The 26,682-nt window shown below is 39.4% G+C and overlaps 3 protein-coding genes across 5 annotated transcripts; 1 reads left to right on the forward strand and 2 right to left on the reverse strand.

The window, feature by feature from the left end:
• Positions 1–1,186: 1,186 nt before the first annotated feature.
• On the reverse strand, positions 1,187–3,266 carry rpl23a (ribosomal protein L23a). Its single transcript, XM_079835477.1, has 5 exons — positions 3,188–3,266; positions 2,348–2,528; positions 1,928–2,104; positions 1,474–1,543; positions 1,187–1,248 (listed from the first exon to the last, which is right to left on the reverse strand). Exons 1-5 carry the CDS (start codon positions 3,210–3,212, stop codon positions 1,234–1,236), a joined length of 468 nt encoding a protein of 155 aa, XP_079691603.1. The 5' UTR covers positions 3,213–3,266; the 3' UTR covers positions 1,187–1,233.
• An 11-nt stretch (positions 3,267–3,277) lies between these two features.
• On the forward strand, positions 3,278–10,461 carry rab34b (RAB34, member RAS oncogene family b). 2 transcript variants are annotated; one of them, XM_079835479.1, is made up of 12 exons: positions 3,278–3,586; positions 3,667–3,764; positions 4,023–4,105; positions 4,374–4,439; positions 4,552–4,653; positions 4,735–4,799; positions 6,106–6,157; positions 6,238–6,319; positions 6,495–6,585; positions 8,729–8,836; positions 9,080–9,116; positions 9,286–10,459. In XM_079835479.1, exons 2-11 carry the CDS (start codon positions 3,708–3,710, stop codon positions 9,112–9,114), a joined length of 741 nt encoding a protein of 246 aa, XP_079691605.1. In that variant the 5' UTR covers positions 3,278–3,586; positions 3,667–3,707; the 3' UTR covers positions 9,115–9,116; positions 9,286–10,459. The 2 variants fall into 2 exon arrangements, with proteins under 2 accessions (XP_079691605.1, XP_079691604.1); XM_079835478.1 differs by lacking the exon at positions 9,080–9,116 and having other exon boundaries at positions 9,286–10,461.
• Positions 10,462–10,463: 2 nt separating this feature from the next.
• Positions 10,464–26,627, reverse strand: supt6h (SPT6 homolog, histone chaperone and transcription elongation factor). Of its 2 annotated transcripts, none has more exons than XM_079835480.1 (37): positions 26,490–26,627; positions 25,698–25,808; positions 25,430–25,591; positions 23,976–24,049; positions 23,699–23,879; positions 23,519–23,600; positions 23,118–23,373; positions 22,928–23,029; positions 22,723–22,836; positions 21,930–22,019; positions 21,688–21,830; positions 21,460–21,608; positions 21,270–21,380; positions 20,237–20,366; positions 19,990–20,140; positions 19,492–19,646; positions 19,192–19,384; positions 18,946–19,085; positions 18,430–18,547; positions 18,250–18,326; positions 18,022–18,157; positions 17,792–17,929; positions 17,290–17,457; positions 17,047–17,174; positions 16,734–16,941; positions 16,439–16,586; positions 16,132–16,274; positions 15,894–16,034; positions 15,558–15,753; positions 15,236–15,474; positions 14,344–14,457; positions 14,100–14,224; positions 13,902–14,014; positions 13,745–13,819; positions 13,453–13,631; positions 13,159–13,355; positions 10,464–11,836 (listed from the first exon to the last, which is right to left on the reverse strand). In XM_079835480.1, exons 2-37 carry the CDS (start codon positions 25,795–25,797, stop codon positions 11,647–11,649), a joined length of 5,166 nt encoding a protein of 1,721 aa, XP_079691606.1. In that variant the 5' UTR covers positions 25,798–25,808; positions 26,490–26,627; the 3' UTR covers positions 10,464–11,646. The 2 variants fall into 2 exon arrangements, with proteins under 2 accessions (XP_079691606.1, XP_079691607.1); XM_079835481.1 differs by having other exon boundaries at positions 25,430–25,588; positions 26,490–26,620.
• Positions 26,628–26,682: the final 55 nt, after the last annotated feature.

Here is a 26,682-nt window from a genome sequence, read left to right on the forward strand (position 1 = left end):
CTAATAATAATGATTATATTCAATAAATACAAATATTTAACAAAATTAGAAATATTACTATTACAATAACATTTTAATTATTAAAAAATTTAAAATAGAGTATTTAAGAATACATATAACAATATAATAATAATACTAATAAAACAACATTTATATTTTACAGAAAACTTATTTTACAAAACAAACTGCTGGGTTACCTGTTAATATGCAGACAGCCTATGACTAAAAATCATTAGAAAGGTCTGAAGATTTGTTATAAAAAATAAAGAAATTCTGTGCTTTTTATCTGTGAAATAAATTTCTTAAAGTCTATGTATTTAATATGAAATATGAGCCTCTAATGCATCCACTGTGGGGGAAAAACTGTACATTGGAGAAAAACATATGGGTTGTCATATAAATTTATTTAGAGAGAAGTATTATTTTTCATATTTGTTACCCAAACTTTCATTCATACTGGAAGCCAGAGGGCGCCCTCGAGCAGAAACTCCACATTTCCCTCAGAGAAGTAATCCTTAGCCCTAATGTGAAGCTAGCGATGTAGGATAAACTGAAGATAGAAACGCTTTGACTGATGAAACGAAGACAATAAACACGACTGCATCAAGCTATGGTGTATTTGAGTTCTTCAAGCCTTCACTATTGTCATAATAATAAGGTATGCAGTGCTGATTGAGTGCAGACTTTATCACTGTTTAGAATAATATAAAACAATGCATGTCTGCCTCATTCTGTCCAGAAAAATACAACGTTATTAAACGTAGATGTATTTTGCGGGCAGGTAATTGCATTTATCACGGGATTTGTAGTTTTATCACCGAGTACGTGTACCAACACCCCCAGAAAGAACTACAACACACCGAACGAACGCTCTGAGGGCGGCGCAGCAAAGACTCTAGAGCTCCGCTTTCGCGATTCTATACTTTTTTGCTACAGTGTAACGTTAATAACTTTCTGCAGCAGGCATTTCTGGAAATGGAGATAACACTTTTTTTAAGACCAAACTATATTAAATTTAAGACCTCGGGTGAAAATCTGGTCGTTTTTAAGACGTTTTAAGGCCTTAAATTTAAAAAAATTAATTTTAGACATTTTAAGACTTTAAGACCCCGCGGGAACCCTGCTATTCTCAAACCTTACTACAAATGAACTAGTTTCAAATGCAAACAAATGAAACCACAACAAATTGTTTTTACAAACATTTATTCTTCTGTACATCTGACCAAGAGCACTTTAGATGATGCCGATCTGTAAGAAAATAAGACCACAATCAGCACAGATCGGAGCACAAACATTTCACAAAAGAACGCACAAAGCATCAGTGGTTCCTTTGATTGCATCACAATCATTCAGGCAGAATCATAGTTTACATCATTTGCAGAGATTGACAGTTACCCTCAGCAGCCAATCTAGCTACTTGAAACTGACATCTATAGTTTGATACATGCATGGACATTACATTTACTCATTTACCTTGTTTGCAACATCCAAGGCATCGTAATCTGGCGCAAGACGAACGTATGCCTTCTTTTCGCCATCAGGCCTGCAGAGAGCAATGAAGCATTTAGAACACATTTCATCACGTCATCACAAATCTAACAACGCTCTTCCTGTGCATCAGAGGTTCCTTTGATAACATCACATTTCAGAGTAATGATAATCTTTACATCATTGCACAGCAGGGCTTCTCCCACAATGATCATTCTAACAGACCAGAAAAGTATAGATTTAAAACAGTGGTTGTCAAACTTTGACTCAAAGGCTGACAATATTCAAAGGCTCCCAGCTTTTTCCAGTATTTCTGCTTTAATTGAACTCATTTTTTTATGGGAGCACTGACAACTGTAGGCCTATATGTGCTTCAATTTAAAAAAAAAAAAAAAACTTATTGAAAGCTTTAGAAGAGTTTGAGTAAACCAAGTTCTACCTGATCAGTGTGTTGACTTTAGCCACATCGATGTCGTACAGTTTCTTGACAGCGTGTTTAATCTGATGCTTGTTAGCCTTGACGTCAACAATGAACACCAGAGTGTTGTTGTCCTCGATCTTCTTCATGGCTGACTCAGTGGTCAGGGGGAACTTGATGATGGCATAATGGTCCAGCCTGGCAGAATGAGAGGGATGTCAATCAACTCATGCAGGCTCTGCCGTGTATTTATGATTTAGATTCAACTATATCTCAATGTTGAAATGAGGATGCATCAGTGTTTTAAAAATTTGTAATCATATAATTTCATGCTTTGATCGCAATTCCCATCATTTGCATCCTGACATTCATCACAACAAAGCAACAAATGAACTCTGACTTTAGGGAGTCACAAAGCATCAAATAGCTTGGCGGTCTCACTTGTTTCTGCGTGGAGCGCTCTTCCTAGGGTACTTAGGCTGCCTCCTCAGACGCAGGGTCTTGGGCCGGCGGAAGGTTGGGGTGGTCCTGATCTTCTTCTTCCTCTGGCTGTGGACACCCTTCAGCACAGCCTTCTTGGCTTTAAGGGCCTTGGACTTGGCCTCAGTCTTAGCCGGGACAGCTGCAGAAAGATGTACAAATTATGACCATACAATATTACCAAAACAGTCTATATGACGCACCATGAATGAGTGCCTGCATTATCACATCCCTTTTTATTATTTTATTATAAAAGGTAAAGGACTTCCAGAGTCACGTCATTTGTACATTAATATTAACGTGTTTATATTTAAGCAGCAGCTATAAAAATGCCTCAAACACAAAATTTGTGTTTGAGGCCAAGTGAACGACTCTTTAAATCACTTAACTGGCTGATAGTGAATGAGAAATGGATATATATGGGTAGCCACGTGTGTTTGCTAGCTAAGGATGACAAGCTAGCGAGGTGTCATTTACTTGATTTTACTCTGTACAATACAATTGGAAGGTAAATACACTTTATGCAAACTGTTTAATGGTTTTAACACGCGGCCAGTCTGATAGAATGACGCACTGCGAATGTAGCTCAATTATGTTAGCTTGCTAACCGCCAACCCGACTAATGACGTCTCACTCCGGCAAATTACTTCTTGCATTAAAACCAATGCTATTTCCCTCCAGACGCCAAATGAAACCACCAGACACAAACATACCTATATCAACTACATTTAAACGAAAATGTAGATGTATATAATCAGAATAAACTACTTTTATAATGTAAAATCGAAAACCATAACGCACCTTCCTTCTTCGCCTTCGGGGCCATGTTGGGAAAGGAAGAACGAGAGGGGTTTCCTTCAGTATATCACAGGGGTTCACGTTAACAGATTCAGTCATCGCGAGAACACCGCTAGGCATTATGGGTTCTGTAGTTCAATGGCGCAGTGTAAATACCGAGCGCAGTCACAGGATACCGGGGCGAGAGTGCTTGTGTTGAGCACAGTCACGCAGTAAAACTTTTTACGATTACTTGTATATATATTTCATGTATTAGCCGCAAAAAGTACCTAATAGCCTACAAAATAACATTTGCCTCAACAACAAAAAAATGTGTCTACTAAATAATGACCTAATGCGAGTTTTTAAGTCTAAAATAGACTACTTGTAGAATGGGAAAAAATAAGACTTCTGCCTTTCGAGGTAAGTTATATTGTATTTTTTTTTCTCAATACATATGTATTATTATTATCTTTACGGTTTATTTTTGTTTATCCCGCTAGTCACAGGACAGAATGGTTCAGTGTTTTGTTAAAGCTCTCACATGATGAGCTCTCTACCCCCTGTGAAAGGAGACAGGATCATCTGTGAACTCCCTTTGGTAAAACTTTCTGTATTTTTAGTTAGTTATTAATTTAGTCTCAATGCACATCTGTATACTTTTTCCTATTTTTTTCTTTTCTTCTTCTCATTGTTACAATACTCACATTCTAGGATTATTGTGTTGAATTACCCTCTGTGTAATTCTAGAAACCGGACTGGACCCGATTATTATGTAAAGGCAATTTTTTTGCAAAAAAGTCTTTTTCCAAAATTTTAAACCCTAATCGAACTCATTTATATTGGTCTATTTATTCAGTACTTTACAAGGGACGCTGCAGTGCACACCAAAGATGGGTTTAATATTACTGTTAGAGAGGCATGTCAAGGATCGAAAACAGGGTAAGTTACTCTTTTTTTCTCCCTTTCACACACACACACACACACGCAATTATTTGTTTTGCTATTATGGTGGAGGCCTGTTGTCTTGATATTTCCCATTAACATTTATTAAGCCTTTTCCCCATTGGGACCTTTGGCTGGTACCCACAATTTAGGCAAAACTTCACATGCAATCCCTGGAGATTGGTTTAGATTGGATATTTGATACAAATGTGCAATGCAGCATGAATGAACATTATTTTATTGTAAATGTTCACTATATTTTCAGACTGAATGTAGCCAAGGTCATTGTAGTTGGTGATGTAGCAGTTGGAAAGACCTGTTTAATAAATAGGTAAGAGTCTGTAATGTAAATTTTCTATCATCAATTATAATCCCAACAGTTCAGTGCAAATAACATTAAATCAGCTTGATTAACAATAATTGTTTATATGTCTGACCTGAAGATTCTGCAAAGACACATTTGACAGGACGTACAAGGCGACTATTGGAGTGGATTTTGAGATGGAGAGATTTGAGGTCCTCGGGGTGCCCTTTAGTTTGCAGTTGTGAGTTTTGTGTATTTTATGGGTTTAACAGTCATTCATATGGTTGCATCCTTCTATCGTGGGACCTCTTTCCCTTTGCAGGTGGGACACAGCGGGTCAAGAAAGATTTAGATGCATTGCATCCACTTACTACAGAGGAGCTCAAGGTAATAAAACAGACTATATTAAAGGGGTCCTGAATTGAGAAATCAACTTTCTCTTGAGCTTTTGATACATAAAAGGTCATGGTGATATAAGAATATCCTGTAAGTTTCAGAGCTGAAAACTTCCATGTTAGTCAAAGAAAAGCTTTTATTGACACCAGGCCCAGCAAACGCTCGATCTCAGAATGTGCCATGCTGTGACGTCAGAGGGTGGTGAAACACCGCCTCAACAGAAAAAGAACAACGCCTGATTCTGTAGCCCTGCCCACCGTCTCATGCCTGAGATGATATAGGCCTACATAGAGCTAAACCGGATCGAACTTCTAAGCAATAAACATACCGCATAAGTTTAATTCCGATTCCGATATATTATGAATGCATGGATGAACTTTATTTTTAATGAATATCCAGCTCACGTGGGGAAGACATTGCGCATTTGTTCCTTCATTTCACCACGGATTCGTTTGTAAACAAGAGACTGGATTTGCAGACAGGATGAGATTACATTAATGAATGAAGCAACTCACTAATGTAATTTAAAAAAAAAAAAGTGATAGTATTGCATTGTTACAGATCGTGTGTATGTGTCTAACTGAACATACCTTAGCACGCTGTCAAAGGCTGAAGAATAATTTGTGGTGTTGTTGGTTAATTTGGGATCAGACTTGGACATGTATGGGCCAGGGCTCGCAAAGCCCAACGTCCCAGGGCTATGTGTTTTCCAGACGGGCTACCAAAACATTAAATTACCTTAAATAAGTGCGTTGTTCACTCTCAACTTGACATTTGAAGGGCTTGTCAGTGCGCACGTGTGTGTGTGTATGTTTCACGGTTATATCCACCGATCGGGCAGGCCAAGTAATACAAAAATAACATTCCAATCAATCGCGGGTGGATGAGAGATAAAACTTTGTGTTTGCTTGATAAAGATATTTTGCGAGCCCTGTGGGCAATTAATTCCGGTTGCCGTTTTCCCAGACACTTTCAAAACAATTCCCACATGTACTGACAGGGGAGCTGAAGCTTTGAAATATGAAAATCTAATCTTAGCCGTGGGCGTTTACTTCCAAGTCTTCAATTCAGCACGCCCATAAAAACAGAGCGTTCCAGGAGAGAGACTCAAAACCAGGGTAGAAAATAGACTATTACTTATTCATTATGATGTTTTTTTTATGTAAAAACCACACAAACGTCATAAATTGACCTCAGACAACAGTATACATTAAAAAAAAAAAAAAGCTAGTTCATGACCCCTTTAAGCATACGCTTGCTGTGTATTGTGCAAAAACAAATTGTCTTTTGTTTCCAGCCATCATCGTTGTATTTGACCTGAGCAATTATAACTCTTTGGATAATGCAAGGTACAGTATGACCACTTCTTTGGTTTGAAACACTTGTCTAAATAACTTCAGGTTTCTCTCACCTGTCTCTGTTTATTCAGAGAGTGGCTTGAAGATGCCATGAGAGACAATGACCCTTCTAGTGTTCTCCTCTTCCTCGTTGGAACCAAGAAGGATCTTAGTGTGAGTTATCAAATTATCACCTGGAAGCCGAAGCCATTAAAAAGCCATCGCCACACTGTGACTTTCTCACAATGTTGGCGTAACGGTTTTTTTAAAGAAAAAATGGATATGGATGCATGAAATAATATTCCCAAAATAGTGTTTCCTTGAGATGGTGAATATTTTTGTCCTATAGCACCCAGATCAGTTGGCCCAAATGGAGCAAGAGGCTGTTAAACTCTCCGAGGAGATCAGAGCAGAATATTGGCCCGTCTCTGCGCTGTCAGGTACAGAAAAGTGTTTATTTGTTTGATGGCATTCAAAACACCTGCTAACAGGTGTTCAAACAAGTTGGTGTGTCTGAGCTGATTCCTGAAATACTCGAGGTTGCAAAAGCAGATCAAAATAACATCTACATGAAGTGTGTAATAAATGTGATAATCTCACTAAAAGTCGGATTCCACTATGTTCCACTATTGTCATCACTGCAGTGCTAGTAGCACTATAATCAGCTGAATATATCATCCTGTCATTACTGTATATTATGTTTTCCATTTTAATATATTTTAAAATGAACTTTTTAAAAATGTACTTCATTGTCTTTCAGAAATCATTCTAAAATGTTGATTTGCTGCTCAAGAAACATTTCTGATTATTATTGATGCTGAAAACAAATTTTAATATACACTCACTTAAAGGATTATTAGAAACACCTGTTCAATTTCTCATTAATGCAATTATCTAATCAACCAATCACATGGCAGTTGCTTCAATGCATTTAGGGCTGTGGTCCTGGTCAAGACAATCTCCTGAACTCCAAACTGAATGTCAAAATGGGAAAGAAAGGTGATTTAAGCAATTTTGAGCGTGGCATGGTTGTTGGTGCCAGACGGGCCGGTCTGAGTATTTCACAATCTGCTCAGTTACTGGGATTTTCACGCACAACCATTTCTAGGGTTTACAAAGAATGATGTGAAAAGGGAAAAACATCCAGTATGCGGCAGTCCTGTGGGCGAAAATGCCTTGTTGATGCTAGAGGTCAGAGGAGAATGGGCCGACTGATTCAAGCTGACAGAAGAGCAACTTTGACTATGCAGCAAAGCATTTGTGAAGCCACAACACGCACAACCTTGAGGCGGATGGGCTACAACAGCAGAAGACCCCACCGGGTACCACTCATCTCCACTACAAATAGGAAAAAGAGGCTACAATTTGCACGAGCTCACCAAAATTGGACAGTTGAAGACTGGAAAAATGTTGCCTGGTCTGATGAGTCTCGATTTCTGTTGAGACATTCAGATGGTAGAGTCAGAATTTGGAGTAAACAGAATGAGACCATGGATCCATCATGCCTTGTTACCACTGTGCAGGCTGGTGGTGGTGGTGTAATGGTGTGGGGGATGTTTTCTTGGCACACTTTAGGCCCCTTAGTGCCAATTGGGCATCGTTTAAATTCCACGGCCTACCTGAGCATTGTTTCTGACCATGTCCATCCCTTTATGGCCACCATGTACCCATCCTCTGATGCTACTTCCAGCAGGATAATGCACCATGTCACAAAGCTCGAATCATTTCAAATTGGTTTCTTGAACATGACAATGAGTTCACTGTACTAAAATGGCCCCCACAGTCACCAGATCTCAACCCAATAGAGCATCTTTGGGATGTGGTGGAACGGGAGCTTCGTGCCCTGGATGTGAATCCCACAAATCTCCATCAACTGCAAGATGCTATCCTATCAATATGGGCCAACATTTCTAAAGAATGCTTTCAGCACCTTGTTGAATCAATGCCACGTAGAATTAAGGCAGTTCTGAAGGCGAAAGGGGGTCAAACACAGTATTAGTATGGTGTTCCTAATAATCCTTTAGGTGAGCGTATGTTTTAATAGTTTTGTGTAAATCGTGTTCCCTACCATTCAAAGGTTTGGGGTAAGATTTGTTTTTTGTATGTGTGTAAAATAGATTAATCATTTTATTCAGCAAGGATGCATTAAATTGGTCAAAAGTGACAGTAAAGACATGATGTTGTAATATTACAAATAAATGCAGTTCTTTTGAACATTATTTTCATCAGAGCATATAAGAAAAAATCTATCATGGTTTCCAGCAAAAACTGTCATCATCATTGATAATAATCAGGACATTATTAATAACCGAGCACCAATAATTGAGCAGCAAATCAGCATATTCGAATGATTTCTAAAGGATCATGTGACACTGAAGACTGGAGTAATGATGCTGACAATTCAGCCTTGACATCACAGGAATGCACTAATTTGAAATTATAATAATATTGCTGTTTTTAATGTATTTTGATCAAATAAATGCAGTCTTGGTGAACATAAGAGACTTCTTTTTCCGTCAACAATTCCAAATGATTCCAAACTTTTGATGACATCATATATATAATTTTGGTTGTCTTCCATAGGGGAAAGTGTGAGAGACTTCTTCCACCGGGTTGCATCACTTACATTTGAGGCGACTGTATTATCTGAGATGGAGAGGAACAATTCTAGACAAGCTGGTGATATTGTCAGTAAGTTATTTTTCAATCAAGTCCAAGTAACAAATGTCTCACCCTGGGCCTCATGTCATTTCAAACACGTATGATATTTATTAACTTTAACTTTTGAGAACATATTTAGAATGTTGGTAACCAAACAATTTCAGTTCCCATTGACTTCCATTGTATTTTTTGACCATATAATGGACGTCAATTAGAACCAAAACTGTTTGGTTATCAGCATTCTTCAAAATATGTACTAATATTTTTCCACAGAATTGAGAAAATCATACATATTTCGAACGGCATGAGCGTGAGTAAATTATGGCAGAATTTTCTTTTTTTGGGGTCAACTATTCCTTTAATAAGTTTAACATCCACTTTTTGGGCTCATTTCAAATATTTAATTTCAGTTTTACCTTGGAAATCTTTCACCCTGGTCATCTTTTCTTACAGTTGCAAATATTTTGTTCACTCCACAGACATTTCTAATTGTGGTGAAAATTTGAAGAAGAGGCAATCAAACTGCTGTCATTGACTGAATGTACACAACATGTTTCAATGGATCTGATCAAATGGGGATTGAAGTGACCCTTGAATACAGACTTTGACCCCTGACACAAATCTCTGGGGGAAAGAAAATAATACAAACAGAAGACTTGGCCAGGGAGATAATGAGGGAATCTTAACAAGAATCCATCTGAAAGTGAAGTTTGGACTGTATTTAGAGGTGAATAAATGAATGCCACGTTTTTACACTTGCTTAATTATGAATTCACTACTTTTACTACATTTTCTGCATCATAGTTGTATTACATTGATATGCGGATACACAGTCAGTGAGTTTGTCATAGACTCTCAATTAACCAGGATTAAGCGAGTATTATTTTGCCTATATATGTGTTCATCTTTGACCCAAGCAGTGCCATGTAGAGATTTATGTAATCTATAAATACTTTAGTCTATCATCGTTCTTACATAAAACGATGCAAATCCCTGTAATTTGATGGTAATGAGTTCTGCTTTTTCGTTTCATTTCTTTGCTAGCAAACGGCAGTGTTTAGTGAAGTGTACTTAAGAGGTCACATTAAATGCCCTCCTGGCAATTCCGAGTGGATTTTTTTGTAAATGCAGCCCTTGTTTTTCATTGCATCATGAGTTTCTTTGGCTAATATGATACATATGCCAGCACTCATGACCACAGGCTCTGCTGCCGTCTGCTCCGACACGAGATTCCCACTGTGAGCTAAATGGAAGGATTGTTAGACGTAAATGGAGAAGTATCACTCAACAGACATGTATTATGTACCGAAATGTCCTCTCAAGTCTTGATTCATAGGACAATAAGGGCTTACATGATTTCAAGTATGGATGGTGTCAAGAGATTTGATTTTGGTACACTAGTAGTTTTGCATTACACGTGACAGCTTGTAGAATCAGCTTAAGTCTCTAGGAATAAAAATTCCAACAAATGTCACATGGAAAACCGCATAATGCAGCCTCTTGAGCCTCATCTTAAAATCACAGCTGTCTGAAATGAGTTATCTACAGTCTCAAGCTTGAAGACAAACACTCAAACCTCTTCCTTTACTAAACTGAAATCAGAATAGACTGTTAAAAAAAAAACTTGAGTACTTAAATAAAAACACTTGAATCAGAAGACTTTCATTTTGACAATTTTATCAAAGGAAAGAAATGAAATGGATGTCAGCAGTGATATACACTGAACAGTATGGACACATAAGAGCTCACTTCCTGACCTGAAGGCATAGTGCAGCCTTAATTTAGCACTAACACATGACCAGGCCAGAAACACTTCCCAAAACTTAGAAGATTCACTAATATGGGGTGTATATGGTAACTGTTTGGTGTGTGAAAATATTGTCACAGTATAAGCAGCCAGTTCATAAAGTTCTCTTTGCTTAAATGTCACACTTTTTGTCTACAGTGATGCATAGGATTGTACATGAAGGAAAAAAAGACACCGTTTAAAACAGCATGTGTGCAAACACCTTCAGGAAGTCTGGTCAGCAAAGATGCATTCACATACACACAAACAGCATCCAAACTGAAAAAGCAAAAACAAAAACTCAGCAGAGGTCTCAATACCTTATAGCACAATAGTTCAGTTTACTTGTATAAGCACATTGCTAGCAGTGACATATGAAGTTCAAAAACGAACAGCTAAATGAATGGGTTCGGCAAACCTTAAAAACATTCTTCAAAGTTTAGAATTTAAAATGCATACGTTCTGGTCACTTTAATGGCAGAGAAAAACATGGCATTTACAGGATGTCTTTTAAAGTCACACTTCATTTTAGAGTAGCTAAATAGCTTTGCAAATCTCCCGAGTGCTTTATTCTCAGAGTTTTGCGTAACAGCTCAACAGAACACGTATTTTGAATCATTACAGTGCTCTGATTCATACTGAAACAGGGTTTTATTTAAATGTTTAAGCCAGATACAAAAAGAAAAGCTCTCTGAGTGGGCTTGAACGAATGATCTTATGATGACTTGAATACCAGCTCCCATGGGCAAAATCATGCAGCGTCTCATGCTTTAAGCCTTTCCTTTTGAAATTTAGTTTAAAAAAAACAAAGGAAAAGGAGGTGCATTTTGCACACTTAAAAAAAGAAAGAAAACCCTTGTGACAAACGTATATTGTAGGTCCATTTCCTAAATCGGTTTGTCATCACCATATTTCAAGTGTTTGTCTTTGTATCAGTAGCTCTGAATGACAAAGAAATACTTCTAGCAGCGAAAGAGCAAAAGACGTAGGGTGAGAGATGGGATGTGGATGGATTGGGTTTTATATGAGATGTCTGAACACCCCCACTTCTCTCCTATCGGTCCATCTCGTCCAAGAGGGGAGTGGCGTCTCCGGCAATGGACATGGGCGTGCTTTCGATCATGGGGCTGGGCGAAGGTCGGGGCGTCATGCGGGGCGTCTTCTGCTTTCGCCGCTCAGCTTCTTTCTCCTGCAGCCACTGTTCAGCCATCTTACCCCAATCCACGGCAGTGTGGGAACTTGTCCTGCAGGGAACACAAATGGAGTTTTAGTACCTGATATTAATATAAACCCCACACAAAAAAAGTTGCAGCGTTATTTAAGTGAAAAATCTTCTGAAATGCCCGTTGTCAATAGCAGTGATGCATGAAACACTGCTCAAAGAGAAGCCACTTTCAAACTTTTTCTGTTGGTCACCACCATAGACTGTAAAAAAAAATTTGGACGTAGTGTCCGTGACGTCACCCATAGGGTTCTGAAGAGCAGTTTTGAAGCCTCAAAGTCAGAAAATGGCCAGAGGCGGGAGGTGGTGTCCATGACTAATAGACAGCAGACAAACGACAATCCACCTGTCACTCAAAGTGGCCACGCCCTTAATTATGCAGAACTTTAAGGCTTTATATAAATGTAAACGAATGAGTTATAAATCGTCATGCAGGGCCGTAAAAACCACAATTTGAACCAGGATGTAAAAGTTTTTTTCTGCTGTAAAGTTGGGCATTTCTGCTCCCTTTTGGAGCCTGTCTCTAGTGGCCAGTCAACTAATTACAGTTTAAGTCACTTCCGTAATGGCTTCAAGAGAAACTGGGGGAGGTTGCCGCTTGGTGGCCACAGCAAATTCATGTGACAAATTTGAACATTAGCAAAAATCTGTGTGGGGAAACCTTACAATTTTGACCTCACAAAAACCCCAAACACACAGATTCCTGCACATGAGCAAGTGCATAAATGTGCCTGGGCAAAAATTGAGCATGAAAAATCGGTTTGCGTTCTTTACCACCCACATATGATTTCCAATGCGTAAAAAACAGACAGGCTTAAAGAAAATTCCAAATTCACTCTCTGACAGTAGATGGTGCTTATGGAAAAGTAGAAATATCATGGTTAATCTGGTACACAAAGCATTGCGCAACTTTGTTTCAAAAAGGAAGTCAACCAGTATTTACGTTTTCAAACACCATTCGGATTTTTGTATTCGATAATAAATATGGTGTTTATCAGACCACACCAAATACAAGAGTATAGAGAAAAAAGAGCCGGTTCCAGATTCTCTCTCTGTCACTTAGTCAAACACTCGTGAGAGCCACAAACTTGTAGTTTCATGTAACAGCACCAGCAGCTCTGGTCATGCGACAAAAAACCTGAATAATATATGAAGTATGATGGAAGAGAGATTGGAACACCCCTCCATAAAAAAAACCCTCTGTTGCACTGACGGCATGCAGACATTCACATCAGTCCAAACAGACACAACAACATTTAAAATTAAAATGTTTATCGCACTGATTTTTCTTTGTGTGATGTGGCTAACATGGTTCTGTGTGTTGAAGAAAGCAGAAACACTCACTTGGGCTGTGGCGTCCGCACTCTCGATGACGAGGACGATGGAGTGGAGGACGAATGCGGATGGTGTCCGTGTGAGGACTGCGGTGTACTGCTGGGATACTGGGGCGTGGTCATGGCCTGCTGCTGGCCAGGGGTGGTGTAAGAGTAGCTTGGCGTCATCATGGGTGTGGCCATTGGCTGCTGGGGCGTTGCGAATACCTTGAAAATGTGAAAAGGCGAGGAAAGAGTATTAAATATTGGCATGCTCGGTTTTGATTCAGTAGGATAAAATGGTAAATATGTGCAGGTCTCGTACATAAGCGCTGCTGCTGCCGCCTCCTCCAGCACTGCTGCCGCCGCTGTAACCATACTGACTGGAGGCCCACTGGGCCGGCGTTGTGTTGGGATTCTGGCCCTGCCCTGTAACCGCTGCTATTGCGTTGAACATCTGGGATGTCATGTTTCGCGGGAGAGCGTTCACGGCTCGAGTCAAGTCTAAAAGCGAGGGGACAGGTGTATAATTTAAAATACATTTATAAGAAGAGTCATCTGAGAAGCTTCAGAAAGCCCTGCTGTTTTCAGGGAAGATGTCAGCATGTCTGACATACCCGCAATGTTAATGTTTGCAGGTGTGGCGTTCACTGATGCTGGTGTTCGTGTTCTGCTGCTGGTTGGTGTGACTCCTTTAGAGAGACAAAAACACTGCATTAAAAGGAATAATAATGACGCTAGGCCAGAGCTGAGGTTCAGATGGAGACTACTAACCTGGCACAGGATCCTGGTAGTGGTCCTTGAACCAGCGGAAGAGACCATTGACCGTAGAGAATACCTGAGACCGATACCTAAAGCCATCTGAAGTGATGGTTACATATTCTATTCTGAAAAACAAAAGACCAAAGCAAAACATTATTAAAAACAATTGATGTGTCTAGAGCCCTGTTCTGGTTGGGTAGTGAGAGTTACCTTGGCTTCCCTCTAGGCTGGTAACCCAGGAGAAATTTGCCCGGTAGGTCTCTACAAGCTGAAATGTAGTAGGGGATGAATGTCGGCTTCTCTTTCTTGGACCTTATGAGAAGCTCCTCCATTTTCTGTTCAAAGGCAAGAAAGGATAAATGCACAACTCCTCACATTCTGTGTTATCTCTAACACAGAGTATAAATCAAGATGAAGAGAACAGAAAAATGGTTGTTCCAGAAGAATAACATACCTTCCTATCACCTCCATTGCACTCGTGGAAGTACTTGTGGCCGAGCAGATCTCGTGCAAACGCAGCCATGGGCTGGACATATCTGGCTGTGATTTCATCCAGATCCTCAAATTCCTGCAGACAACCATGACTAACATTAGATTTCAGGTATACTGTATGAGCGAGTGTGCTTCTCCACCATCATTCAAAAGTTTGGGGTCAAGATTTATACTTTAATATAACAAGGATACTTTCAATTGATCAAAAGTGGCAGTAATGATATTTATAATATTACAAATGTTTTCTGTGCTTTTGAATTTTGTTTTTTTCATGATCATTTGATAAATTCAGTTTCCACGAAAACAATAAGCAACTGGTTTTCACCCATTATAAGAAATATATTTATTCACTTCTTTAACATGTCCCCAATTCAGATTCATTCACAAATGTTGCTTACAACGTCAACAGTTTCTTTACAATATTGTGATATAGTGAACATTCATATGGATTTAGCGTAAATTTTGGCAAATTCCTTTTGGGTTGAAGAGTTTTTATTTTACTCCTCATCTCGAACATTAGTATCGTTTCAGATGCTTACAAAATGTTTGATCTTTCTCACCATACACAATAGAACTGATAAAACTGGCCATTATCTATTTTTTCTATTATTATAAAACAGTCAAAGAATTGACAAAGTTATGACCCCTTATATTTTCTCAAACATCAGACTTCACACTACATATGCATTTTTCTTCAAAAGTGGCGTTTTACAAATAAAGCATTTTACTGCTTATTTGTCATCTACCCAATTAGTGTTTTTTTACTGTATTTTTGATCAAATAAAAGCAGTCTTGGTGAGCATAAGAGACTTTTAAAAACATTTTGATGCATGTTGGATGTGATAACAGCTCACCTCATTGTTGATCCAGAGAGTATGTCCAAGGCTGAAGGCATTCTCTTTGCCCTCCTCACGCACATCCACATGCTGATAGATCCCATCAGCCACTTTCCACGTGACCGTCAGGTGGTTCTCCCCTTTACTGCTGGGTCGTATAACTACATCACCCTGGTCCATGGATTCCATCATCTTCTCCGCTTGTTTGAAGTTGATGTTGTGGAAGGACGGGTGAGCGATCACACGCTTAATGTAAGCTAGTGAAAAGAAAAAGAAAGTCAAAACTGCATCACTTGAAAAGATGGTAAATGCTCTCAAAAGAGATTTGGTCAATACTGACTGGTTCTCTGCTGTTTCTTCTTTTGCTCCTCTTCCTGTTTAACATCATCTGTCTCGGCATCAAAGTCATAGTAGGTGTCTTTGGGAAGCTTCCATTCGTTGTTCTTGTCACTCAGATCAGATGTTCTACAAGTGAGGTCCACATTGAACTTCTCAATGTCAATCTTCATGATGCGGCAGTGCACAGTCATGCCAACCTAACAGTGGAGATCCAGGCACATAAGTGAGTGTGTCAAAAGGAGATTTCCAGAACTTTTGTAAGATTACATATTTGATGTATATTGCATAGAAATGGATGACAGATAAAGTAAAGAAAGGAAATACGAGATTAGCTTACCTTGACCCTCTCCTCAGGGTGCTTGACCACCTTGTCACTAAGAAACTTGGTTGGGATAAAGCCCATGACAGCGTTATCTAACCTGGTTCTCACTCCGATGGCTTGACCAGGACAGGAGCCGCTGTCAAAGTGATTCCACACCTGAGAAAAACAACATTGTGATTTGCTGATGTGCAAAAGCTAAAATTTCCATGATCTCATTGCGCAACCATTGGAAATTAACAGAAAAGATTCCCACCTCACTGAGCTCAGGGAAGTTGTCCTGTTGGCAAAAAGGACACTGCCAGAGTCCCGTCTCATCATTACGAATGGCTTGGTCATAACTTTCACCCTGTGGCCTTCTGTGAGCAATGCCAGTCACCACACAGGTGATGAGTTTACCTATATGTGCACAAAGATATTTCCAACCGCATCAATACAGATCACCACAAATATCACAGAAAACTATAATAAATGTAAATCATGTAAATCAAATGTAGGTTTTTATAATTATAGATTACTCTATGATCCTTTATAATATCTAAAAACATTCAAGTAGAATTTACCAATATAGAAGGTCTCAGGCGTCTCCTTGGTGAGCAAGTTAAAGACCTCCTCAGTGTTAGGAGACCTGTAAGGGGCTCTCAAATCTTTATATCTACAGCTGAGCTCCGCTCGGATGTCATACAATGTAATTCCCTTATTGCCATAACCCTGAAAAGAAATAAAAAAAATAAAATGGTTACAGAAAAATGGTCTAGTTCAGTCAAGTACATGGTTGAACAGCTTATGCTGTGTTCCTTGATTGTTGCTTTGAATGATTTTGACTGCTAACAGAATTAAGTCCAAAGCAAAGCTCACCTGTCTCTCCAGCTCCTCAGCAAAGGCATCCAGATCCAGGTCTTTCAGTCTCTCTGGGTTCTCAAGGATCTCCTCTAGCGCTCCGGCTGGGTTGGCATCTTCTGCCGACTCGTCGTACTCCAAAGCATCCACTGCCATTTTACGCGCCCACTCATACGTTTCAGGATGCACTCGGGAACCGTCCAGAACCTCAATGTAGGAGTCAGTGCTGCAGAGTGAAAGAAGACATTATTTCTACATCTCTTCTGGCTGTATGCAGCGTAATTCAGAGTGAGCTGGTGGTCATTCACACACATTACATTTAGTATATTACCTGTCTCCAAGAGAAGCCGTGTCAATCTTGATAAAGCCAGCGCAGTTAATAAAGACTTTGGGTCCCATATGGCACATGGTGACCAGCTGTGTCCGGTTCTCTAACCTAGTGTTGTTCTGTTTAAGAATCTGAGGAACATTGGGAAGGTGCAGAAGATGTTTTTTAACATCTCGTGATTTAGTTCTAGCAAAATATCTTAACCCATTAGCTAGACAAACAGAGAAAAGTTGAAGAATGTCTCACCTTGAGCAGGTGTGAGCCTTTTCTAGATCCGAGGCCACAGATGTACTGGACCAGGCTCTGGGTGTAAGGGTGAGCAATGGCACGGTTCACATCCACACCAACCTCGTTCACCCGGTTTATAAACTCACAGTAGAGAGCGCCCAGCAGCTCCTCTTTCACTACATGCTCCTGAGTAGCATTTAAATGATAACGCATGAGAATTGATTCACAGATAACCTTCATCTCAAACCTGATGAAAAGACTCTGTTAGTAACCACAAAACTATCACAAATGAAAATATAGGGTCATTCTGTCTCAACTCAACCAGAGGTCCCAGACTCAAATCTTTAATTTTGTTTATATTTTTTTGAAGAAAGACTTACATAAATAGTGATGAAAGCTAAAATATTAACATGAAAATGAACAAACTGTGCATAATCCCTTACATTGACGTGTCACTCCAGCCCTAGAATTTAAACAAATGACAGAATGCAAGTCATTAGATGAAAGAATGGGCTGGTACCTGTAGGGGATGCAGTTTCAAACACAGGATGTCCTCATCAGAGCTGCAGACTTGAGCAAACTCCACTAGGGGGTCCTGAATCTTGCGAGCCACAGACACAGCCTGCCGAAGCAGAGGTGGGTAGTCTCTGAAGTCCGCCTACGAGAGGAACAGTATGTGAAAGAAACATTAGGAAAGGTATTGAAGCGTAAAGCCTTCTGTAAAATTAGTTATCATCTCACTGCACTGACCTCAGACTTCTTGCTGTTCATATAAAGCATAGCCAGCTCGTTGTCCACCAGCTCCACTCCCACTGCAGGCAGAGAGGAGTCCTGCTCCAGCTCACTGATGGTGCGCTTGATGTCCTCCATCACCATATGAGCATCGCTAAACACATCCAGATACAGGATTAACAAGCGGCTAAATAAAAGTTGAAAACTTAAAACATAAAAAAAAAAAAGGAGCAACAATAAACATACCGATTCTCCCCAGCAACTGCAACAACATGTGGCTTCTTACTAAGGAGGAATTTCTTGAGGTTTTCAATGTCTTGAAGCTATGGAAACACAACAACCATTTTAAAAGCCACAATACTGAAAACAAACAGAATTAACAAACAGCTCAATTGTAAATGGATTGCAGGGCTTCTGTTTCTTCACCTTTTTCTCTCTTTCATCTTCTCTCCAAGCATTTCTCCTCTTAAGGAAATAAGGTAGCCTGAGGAAGTCCACAACCTCTCCTTCACCATTGATGAGGGAGCAGAAAACTGGTGTGTCTCTATAGAAACAAGCAAACACTATCATATACCATTCAAAAGTATACCATTCTGGCCAATACTGACAAGCTGATCATTATAATGACATTTTGGTGAATAACTGATAAATGGCCATTATTCAAATTCTATTAAAAAAGAAATATAAAATATTTAAATAAAATAGTATATGAAAACGTAAAATTATTTAGGGATCACAGATTCATAATAATGAAACAAAACTGTATCAACCTCTAGGATAAACACCAGTACAGGGGATGAGAAGGAATGAAATCACATATTAAACTATTAGAGAACCAAAAAGCAAATTAAATACCCAATATTTACCAATAACCAATACAGTGTTGATGCATCCCTATTCAAAATCAAGTGAAATATTCTCTCACTTAGTACAAATATGTACCTGCCAGAAGCAAAAGCCACCCCAAGTACACGGATACCCTTTCCTTGTGACTCATCCATAAGGTCATCGTCCTCTTCTACCTGCTGATCAGGCCGATAAGGAGCCACCTTCAGGCAGTTATACAGCTTCTTGCAGCAAGACTGTACCACAGACACAAGAAACACAAATCAATTTGTTTTAGGCCACAATTTGGTTCAATAACTGTTGGGTAGCTTTAAAAGGAAATGCACGCAATCAATGAGGCACCTTAACAATATTGTCCTTGGCTTCAGCGATAAGCTTATTTTTCAGTTCTTTGGCCATCTGTGGATACAGGAACTGCTGAAGGGAACGTTCAATGGCAAGTGTTCTCTGCTTGTTCCATTCCTGCACCTGGTGACTGAACTCATCCCTGTAGTAGAACTGCTTTATCTCATCAAAGTACGTCTGATCTCCATACCTGTAGAGATGACAAGCAAAACTGCTCAGCACCTCTTGTATATAATCCTTAACAACTCAATTGTTTCAAGGTTTTTAATCACAATATAATTCAGGACACATCTATACCCTTTGACTCCAACGAGGTCAATGCAGATGTCTATGGCGAGCAGGCCTTCCTCCTCAGCCAGGCACATCTTTAAGAACTGATCTCCACTGAGCTCTTTCACAGGCTTGTTCTTCAGGTACTTGAAGGAATAAGCATAGTGTGCCTCATCCACATCCTGGGAAACATGAGAGACATTAGCTCATGTGGAATTACTGACAAAAGCAAACAACGTGGTCACTGGCACATCAGAACAGTCTGGGTTTGAAAAGAAGTTCACTACGGTAACACTGTAGCAAAGCAATAATGCCTACATGGATCAACAGAATTCATTCTAGCTAAAGCTCTAACACAACAGAACTCTGCTGGGATGGGAAAGTTGCTATTCTGCTAATACCCTTTCCTTGATGAATATGGTTGAGCAAAAGAGTAGAAGATAAACAAAAATACAACAGTCAATAAAATGATGGTAGAATACTGACACTTCCTAAATAATATAAGGTAGGTCTGTAAGTACCAACCTTCTTTCCCTTCTTAGTTGGCTTGATGTTAATCTTGGCCCTCTCCTGGAAGGTCTGTCTGAGCACGTGCCTGACCAGAGGTTCACGGGCAATCTGCATGGCCACCATGTAGCGAGCACCTTCCAGAACAGCCTCGGCGGTGCTAAATTGGCTATGAAAACATGAATAAATGTACGTTTATTAATAAATATGCAAAATGCTAACTTATTCAGTAAGCAGTGGGTAAAAGTTTGCTTTGATCCATTACCTGCACACATAGTCCTTGGCCAGCTCCAAAGGCTCTGCAGGGAACTGCTCGGTTTCGTGCCTCTGATAACTGTCTCGCAAGTTTTCTCCAAACTGCTCTGGGGTCAGACCAAACTTCTTGGCAAGACCATCTAATAAAAAAAAGTGTGTATGAATTCATAACTTTCAAGGAGTTACACTGTCATTAGGTAATATGCATATAATTATGTAACATAAAAAATAATACTACATTTTTTTCTATTTTACATAATTCTATTATATTATATAACATTATACACTGATCAGGCATAACATTATTACATTATGACTCCTAATATTGTGTTGGTCCCCCTTTTGCTGCCAAAACAGCCCTGACCCGTCGAGGCATGGACTCCACTAGACCCCTGAAAGTGTGCTGTGGTATCTGGCACCAAGATGTTAGCAGCAGATCATTTAAGTCCTGTAAGTTGCGAGGTGAGTCTCCATGGATCGGACTTGTTTGTTCAGCACATCCCACACATGCTCGATTGGATTGAGATCTGGGGGATTTGGAGGGCAAATCAACACCTCAAACTTATTGTTGTGCTCCTCAAACCATTTCTGCTTTTTGGCAGGGCACATTATCCTGCAGAAAGAGGCCACAGCCACCAGGGAATACAGTTCTCAAGAAAGGGTGTACATGGTCTGCAACAATGCTTAGGTAGGTGGTATGTGTCAAAGTAACATCCACATGGATGGCAGGACCCAAGGTTTCCCAGCAGAACGTTGCCCAAAGCATAGTGCATTCCTGCTTCTAACATCAACTTTGAAGACAAAATGTTCACTGGCTGCCTAATATATCCCACCCACTTACAGGTGCCGTGATGAGATAATCAGTGCTATTGACTTCACCTGTCAGTGGTCATAATGTTATGCCTGATCGGTGTATTTCTGACACATAAAATATGTTGCCATACATTTGTTTTTTGTGTTCTTTGCAGTGGGTCAAGTAAAGTGTTTTTGTTCAAAAATATATATATAGTTGAGTCTTATTTATATTTGCAGGATGTACACACCAAGGCCTGCGCTCTGGCAGATGCTGTACATATCTCTACGGGAGGCTTGTTTCAGATCTGGCCCCTTCTGCTCCTCTTCTTCCTCTTCCTCTTCCACTTCTGGATCTTCCCCTTAAAAAAAACAAAAAATAGGTGTTAGCCTAATGCTTGAACATCATAATTGTCTCATTCAATGAAAACACGGCTGTACCATCTTCCTCTGACACTTCCTTGATCTTCTTCAGTTTCTTTTTGCTGGTCTTGGTTGCATTCTGCATCTTAGGAATGTCTCGGCCATAGTAGAGAAGGAAGTGGTTGTAGACATCTCCCAGCTCATCAAGAGACTGGACATCTTTCAGTCTATCAAAGCAGAGGAAACATGTGACTACTGTGGACACAGCGTAATATGTTAGATAGTTTGTAAGGTTGGTACCCGTACCTCTCCATATCAGCAGTGTCTAGGGGACGAGTCGAGTCGGCTAGTGGCTTGTCAGGGTCAGCTGAGATCTGCTCAAATTGATAAGACTGCATTCGCTGGAAAAGACGTGTCAGGTTCTGCTTTCTGGTCTTCAGCTGGGTCCACTGAAGAGAGGACAGCATAAACAGCCACATTTAAAAGTTAAATTAAAACAAAAAGCAGCAACCACCATGCATTCTGTGAACATTTGATTGTGCCCTTACCTTCTCATCCCATTGCCACACCTTCCACAGATCATTAATGTTCAGCTCTGGTTCCACATACTCCTTCCTGTAGAAAGCAATGAAGGGAACCTGGAGGATGGAAGAGAGAAGAGACAAGTTAATACCACTTGATCTGTCTATCAAGTAAGTTTAAAGCCTGTGACACACCAAGCCGATGACAAAGAACTAACACTAGACAACTGTGTTGTCGCCTTCGGTCAGCTGCGTCCGGAACAAAAAGCTGTGCTTGAACACACCAAATGGACTACAGGCGACTCTCAACTAGCATATGTGTTCTGCGCCTGAGTGTTAGGAAATAACAGCAGGTATCAATCGTGTATATTTGTCATTCAAAAAGACAAACCAAAACTAGGACTGCAGCCATACAAACCATAAACAAAGCAGTGCTTGCTTATTTTGAATATAAATCATATTGATCACTTTCTTTATTCCAGGTGGCTCGTGTTTTGAACATATTTGCATATTGGAATGCTCAGATATGACAACATAAAATTAGAACAGCCTTCTGTCTGTGCTGTCTTGATGCCTTTGCTCGTTTTAATCACTTTTGCTTTTATTCTCCTGCACTGACTTGCTCGCTAAATTGAACAGCCAATCAGCGTGATCTCTCTCACTGATGGCCTGACGCCAATTCAACATGCTGACTGGGGCGAACTGCCACCGAAGTTAGCCCGACTACAGCCGAGGAGAGGAAAGCGCTGCAAAGATTAGCTGGACAGACGGCTTGGTGTGTCACGGCCCTAATATACCCTATTTCCCCCCATGACTATACCTCAAAGTGTTGATTCCTCATAAAGTTCAGGGCTTCTTTGATTTTAGCAATAGTACTGGGGCCCTTTCTACTGAAATTAGTGGTTGTCCCACGATCCAGGTAGTCTGTGCTCTCCTACAAAGCAAACAAAAACAAAATAGTTTGATGAATAAAACAAGTTAGCTTAGTGCCATGATATAAATATCTGGGAACATTCAGTTCCTACCTGCATGGAGATGGTTGGTGTAGAGAAGGCATTCCTGTAAATCCATTCAGCTTCTTCCTCCAGCTCATCATCCTCAGCAGGCTTTACAGGAATGGCCCTCAACTGCAAATGACAATAAGTTATAAAATATCCTTATTCCCACCCATGAAAGGAAACGCACTTATATAAACAGCTTAACGCGGATCCACACCTGGAATCTTTCTGGCATGTCTGTAGAGCGGATCTCATTGTCCTGATCAGTCATGTGGCTGCTCTCCAGCTCACTGGGCTCATAGATCTCAAAGATGCTACGACGGCCAACTCTTCTCTTGGTCTGCTTCTTCGGTCGATCCCATGACTCATCATCCTGATCCTCCTCTTCCTCTTCCGCATGATCATACGCCTCAGTGTCGAACTCAGCAAAGTCAAAATCACCCCCGAAAATCTCTTGAGCTTCTTGCAAAGCACTAGAATGTCAGAAAAGAGAGCAACACTACAGATAAGAAAGTGATAGGGTTGAAGGCCATTTGAATCAGGGATTTAGTCCATCCTAACAAGGAGGTAGTCAATATTTACATAAACAAAACACGGTTTAGAGTTTACACAACTTACGCATCAGTATAGCCAGAGAATTTCTTTCCCTTCTTTTTAGTGATGGGCTGTCCATCATCATCCACAATGAAATCATCAATGTCTACAAGTATTGAAGAAAAAAATATAATCAATAAAATTCCACAGAATAGCAGCACAATAATTAAAATCCATGATGAATAGAGTAAATGTCTTTTCTACCAGATTCCTCATCATCTTCCTCCTCTTCATCATCTCTTTGGTGAAGTGTGTCCACAGCCTCTCCGTCCTCCACCTCTCCATCTCCGTCTCCATCCCCAGTGAAGATCTCATCAGCGATCATGTCTTTCTCGTCATCTTCCCCCTCATCATCCATGGTTTTTACACGAGAGTACTTCTTTTTCTAAACACACACATTATTTTTTATGTGGTTAACTGGTATCAGTTAAATTAGTGAAAAACCTGCAATCTAGAACAGGCAGGAACTTAGGGGACTCACCCTCCTCTTCACTTTCACTCCTAAATTTTCCTCAATAAGGTCCAGATCATCATCATCCAGACAGTCATCATAACCTGACAGATACAAACACACATTCTTTAATGAGAATTAAGGTTGAGCAAAATAGACAACAAATATATAAAACAACATTTCGTTTTGCCATTGGTCAATATTTAAAAAATATATATATTTTCTATTTAAAACAACCATAATTGCAGACAAATTTATTCAAAATAAGTGCAATACATAATCAAGACATGATTTCCAAGTACATCACAGTATTCACATGCAACCATGCAAGTATTTCCTGAACAAATCTGAGTGATGAGGCACTGATTCAGAATTGTCAATCAATTAATTGAAACGAGTAGTTTGAACAGTTTTACAAAAATGAAGTACATTTACTTAACTTTAACACTGTTTCTGCTAATAAAATATAAATCATAGACACTATTAATGTTTTATTGCTTTCATACTCACAAGTCATGAAACAAGGAATCATCACAACTAGGGTTGGGTATCATTTGAATTTTAGTGATTCCAATTCCAATTCTGCTTAACGATTCCCAGTTTCGATTCCAGTAAGGTAAAAACATTTAGTCAAACATTTATATCAAACATATTTATTCTGTGTCTTTTGGCAAAACCACAGCAAAAACAACCGGACTAACTAATTTCATGTCAAACATTATTAAAGTAAAGAGTATTAAAATAAGAACAAATAATAAAATAGCAATATTACAAATAAATACAACTGAACAAAGTTCAGGTTCAGAAATTGTAATCAAATGTAAAATAACACTGCATAGTTTTCTTTTTACAAATAAAAAAGATTTACCCTTAACTGAAGTTACAAAATGTATTCAGTCAAGATCAGTGAATGATTTTCTTTTTCTGTTGTTCTTTGATTAACATTAATGACAGACTGCAACAAGTGAATTAGGCTGCTGTCACTTTAAGGCCTCATGCAGGATCCAATATGAGTTATTTCTCAACTGTTTACGTTCACATAAGACATCACTGACTGTATTTACGAGGATATTTTGACAATTTTGTGTGTATTTGTGCTTTCAAGCGCAAGACGGGTACCGTATCACGCACTATTTGAGGGACGGGTGCTTCATTCACATCTTGCACTTGAAAACAGGAATCGATAAGCGGAATCTAAATTAATTTTATAAAAAGCATCTGATTCTTGATCTTAAGTATCAATTCTCGATTCCCAACCCTAATCACAACAGTATTATAATGACATGCTGTTTAGGAAACTTAATGTGCACTTAGAAATATCCGCAACATTGCTTAATTTGTTATCTTCAGCAAAATAGTAGGGATCATATTGTGAATATTTGATTTCACCCAGCCCCAATGAGAACAACATTACTCACTAGCAAACTGAGAAAACAAAACAATACAGAAGGATTCACTAATGTGGCTTTATCAGAGTAACCTACTTCGTTTCCTGCGCCGATGCCGGACCTCTTCACCAGAGTCACTGTCCTCTCTCCCACTTTGCGGTTCTGCCGGCTCTTCCTCTTCCACGTCCCCATCATCGATGAGACCTCTCAGGTTTCCATGCTCATCCTGATCTTCAGTATTCTCTTCCTCCTCCTCTTCTGGAGACAACAACACAAGCAATTAATTAAATACAGCAGCACACCAAAATGTGGTTTCTGGTAGTATTCCTGCCCTGGATGTGGCTTTAAGTGAAAAACATCTTACCATCATCTTCCATAAATCTCTGCGTCTTCTTGGGCTTCAGATCTTTCTCCTCGAACTCCTCCTCTGACTCCTCAGCCTCGCTCTCGATGAAGTCAGACATGTTTGCAAGGCCTGTGTACAAATCCAAACAGGATTTTTTTTTTTTTTTTACAAGGGATGGAATAGCATTTAATGGGCTTTGGGTATTGATAATATTAAAGTATGAAATGTTGAATTGAACCAATGTTACCCCTATTATAATCGGCAAAATTCCATTTAAAATAATAAAGCAGCTTAAAGGTCATGCATCGGAGACATCGCTCGCATCAGTAAACAAAAGACTGACTGGATCACATCATGGCAAATATAATATTTACTAGTGGCTTAAATTGGTTATTCTTGCAGTAGATATTCAATTTGTTTTATATGGTGACCTAATGTTTATGTTAAATATGTTAAGACATAACATTTGAATATTAATTTTGTAAATCCAGGCCTTTTTATACCAAAAGACATATCGAGATGAACTTGATATCCATAGACAATGTAGCTTAGCCAAGGAATTTGAGACGCACAATTACCAAGATTATAATATAGCTATTAAGAAATACCCTGAGAGTTAGCGATGCATCAAACGTAAACAAGTGATTTTTTTTTTTTTTAATAATCACGCAACGACTGTCCGCGACGCTGTGGGAGATCAAGGCCCGCATGCTAACAGCTAACGTTAACCTGTGCGATCAGAAAAACAACCCCAGGATTTATAGGCCGCTTTTAAAAACACCTGCCTGAAACTAAACATCGAGCACTTACTTTCCCTTGCGAGGAAGCTCGGTTAAAGGCTTGAATATAAGCGCTGTGGTGAAGAACGAAGCGTCACTTTTGGAGAAGCTTGATAGTGACAACAAAAAATGGCTGAGGGTTACAGTCGGAATTCTCGTTCCGGTAAACACATATTTAACTTCCGGTCAGGATAAATTCATTTGTTGATATCAAAGAACTGATA

This window comes from Gobio gobio (genome assembly GCF_949357685.1).
Source record: "Gobio gobio genome assembly, chromosome: 14".
Lineage (NCBI taxonomy): Eukaryota > Metazoa > Chordata > Actinopteri > Cypriniformes > Gobionidae > Gobio > Gobio gobio.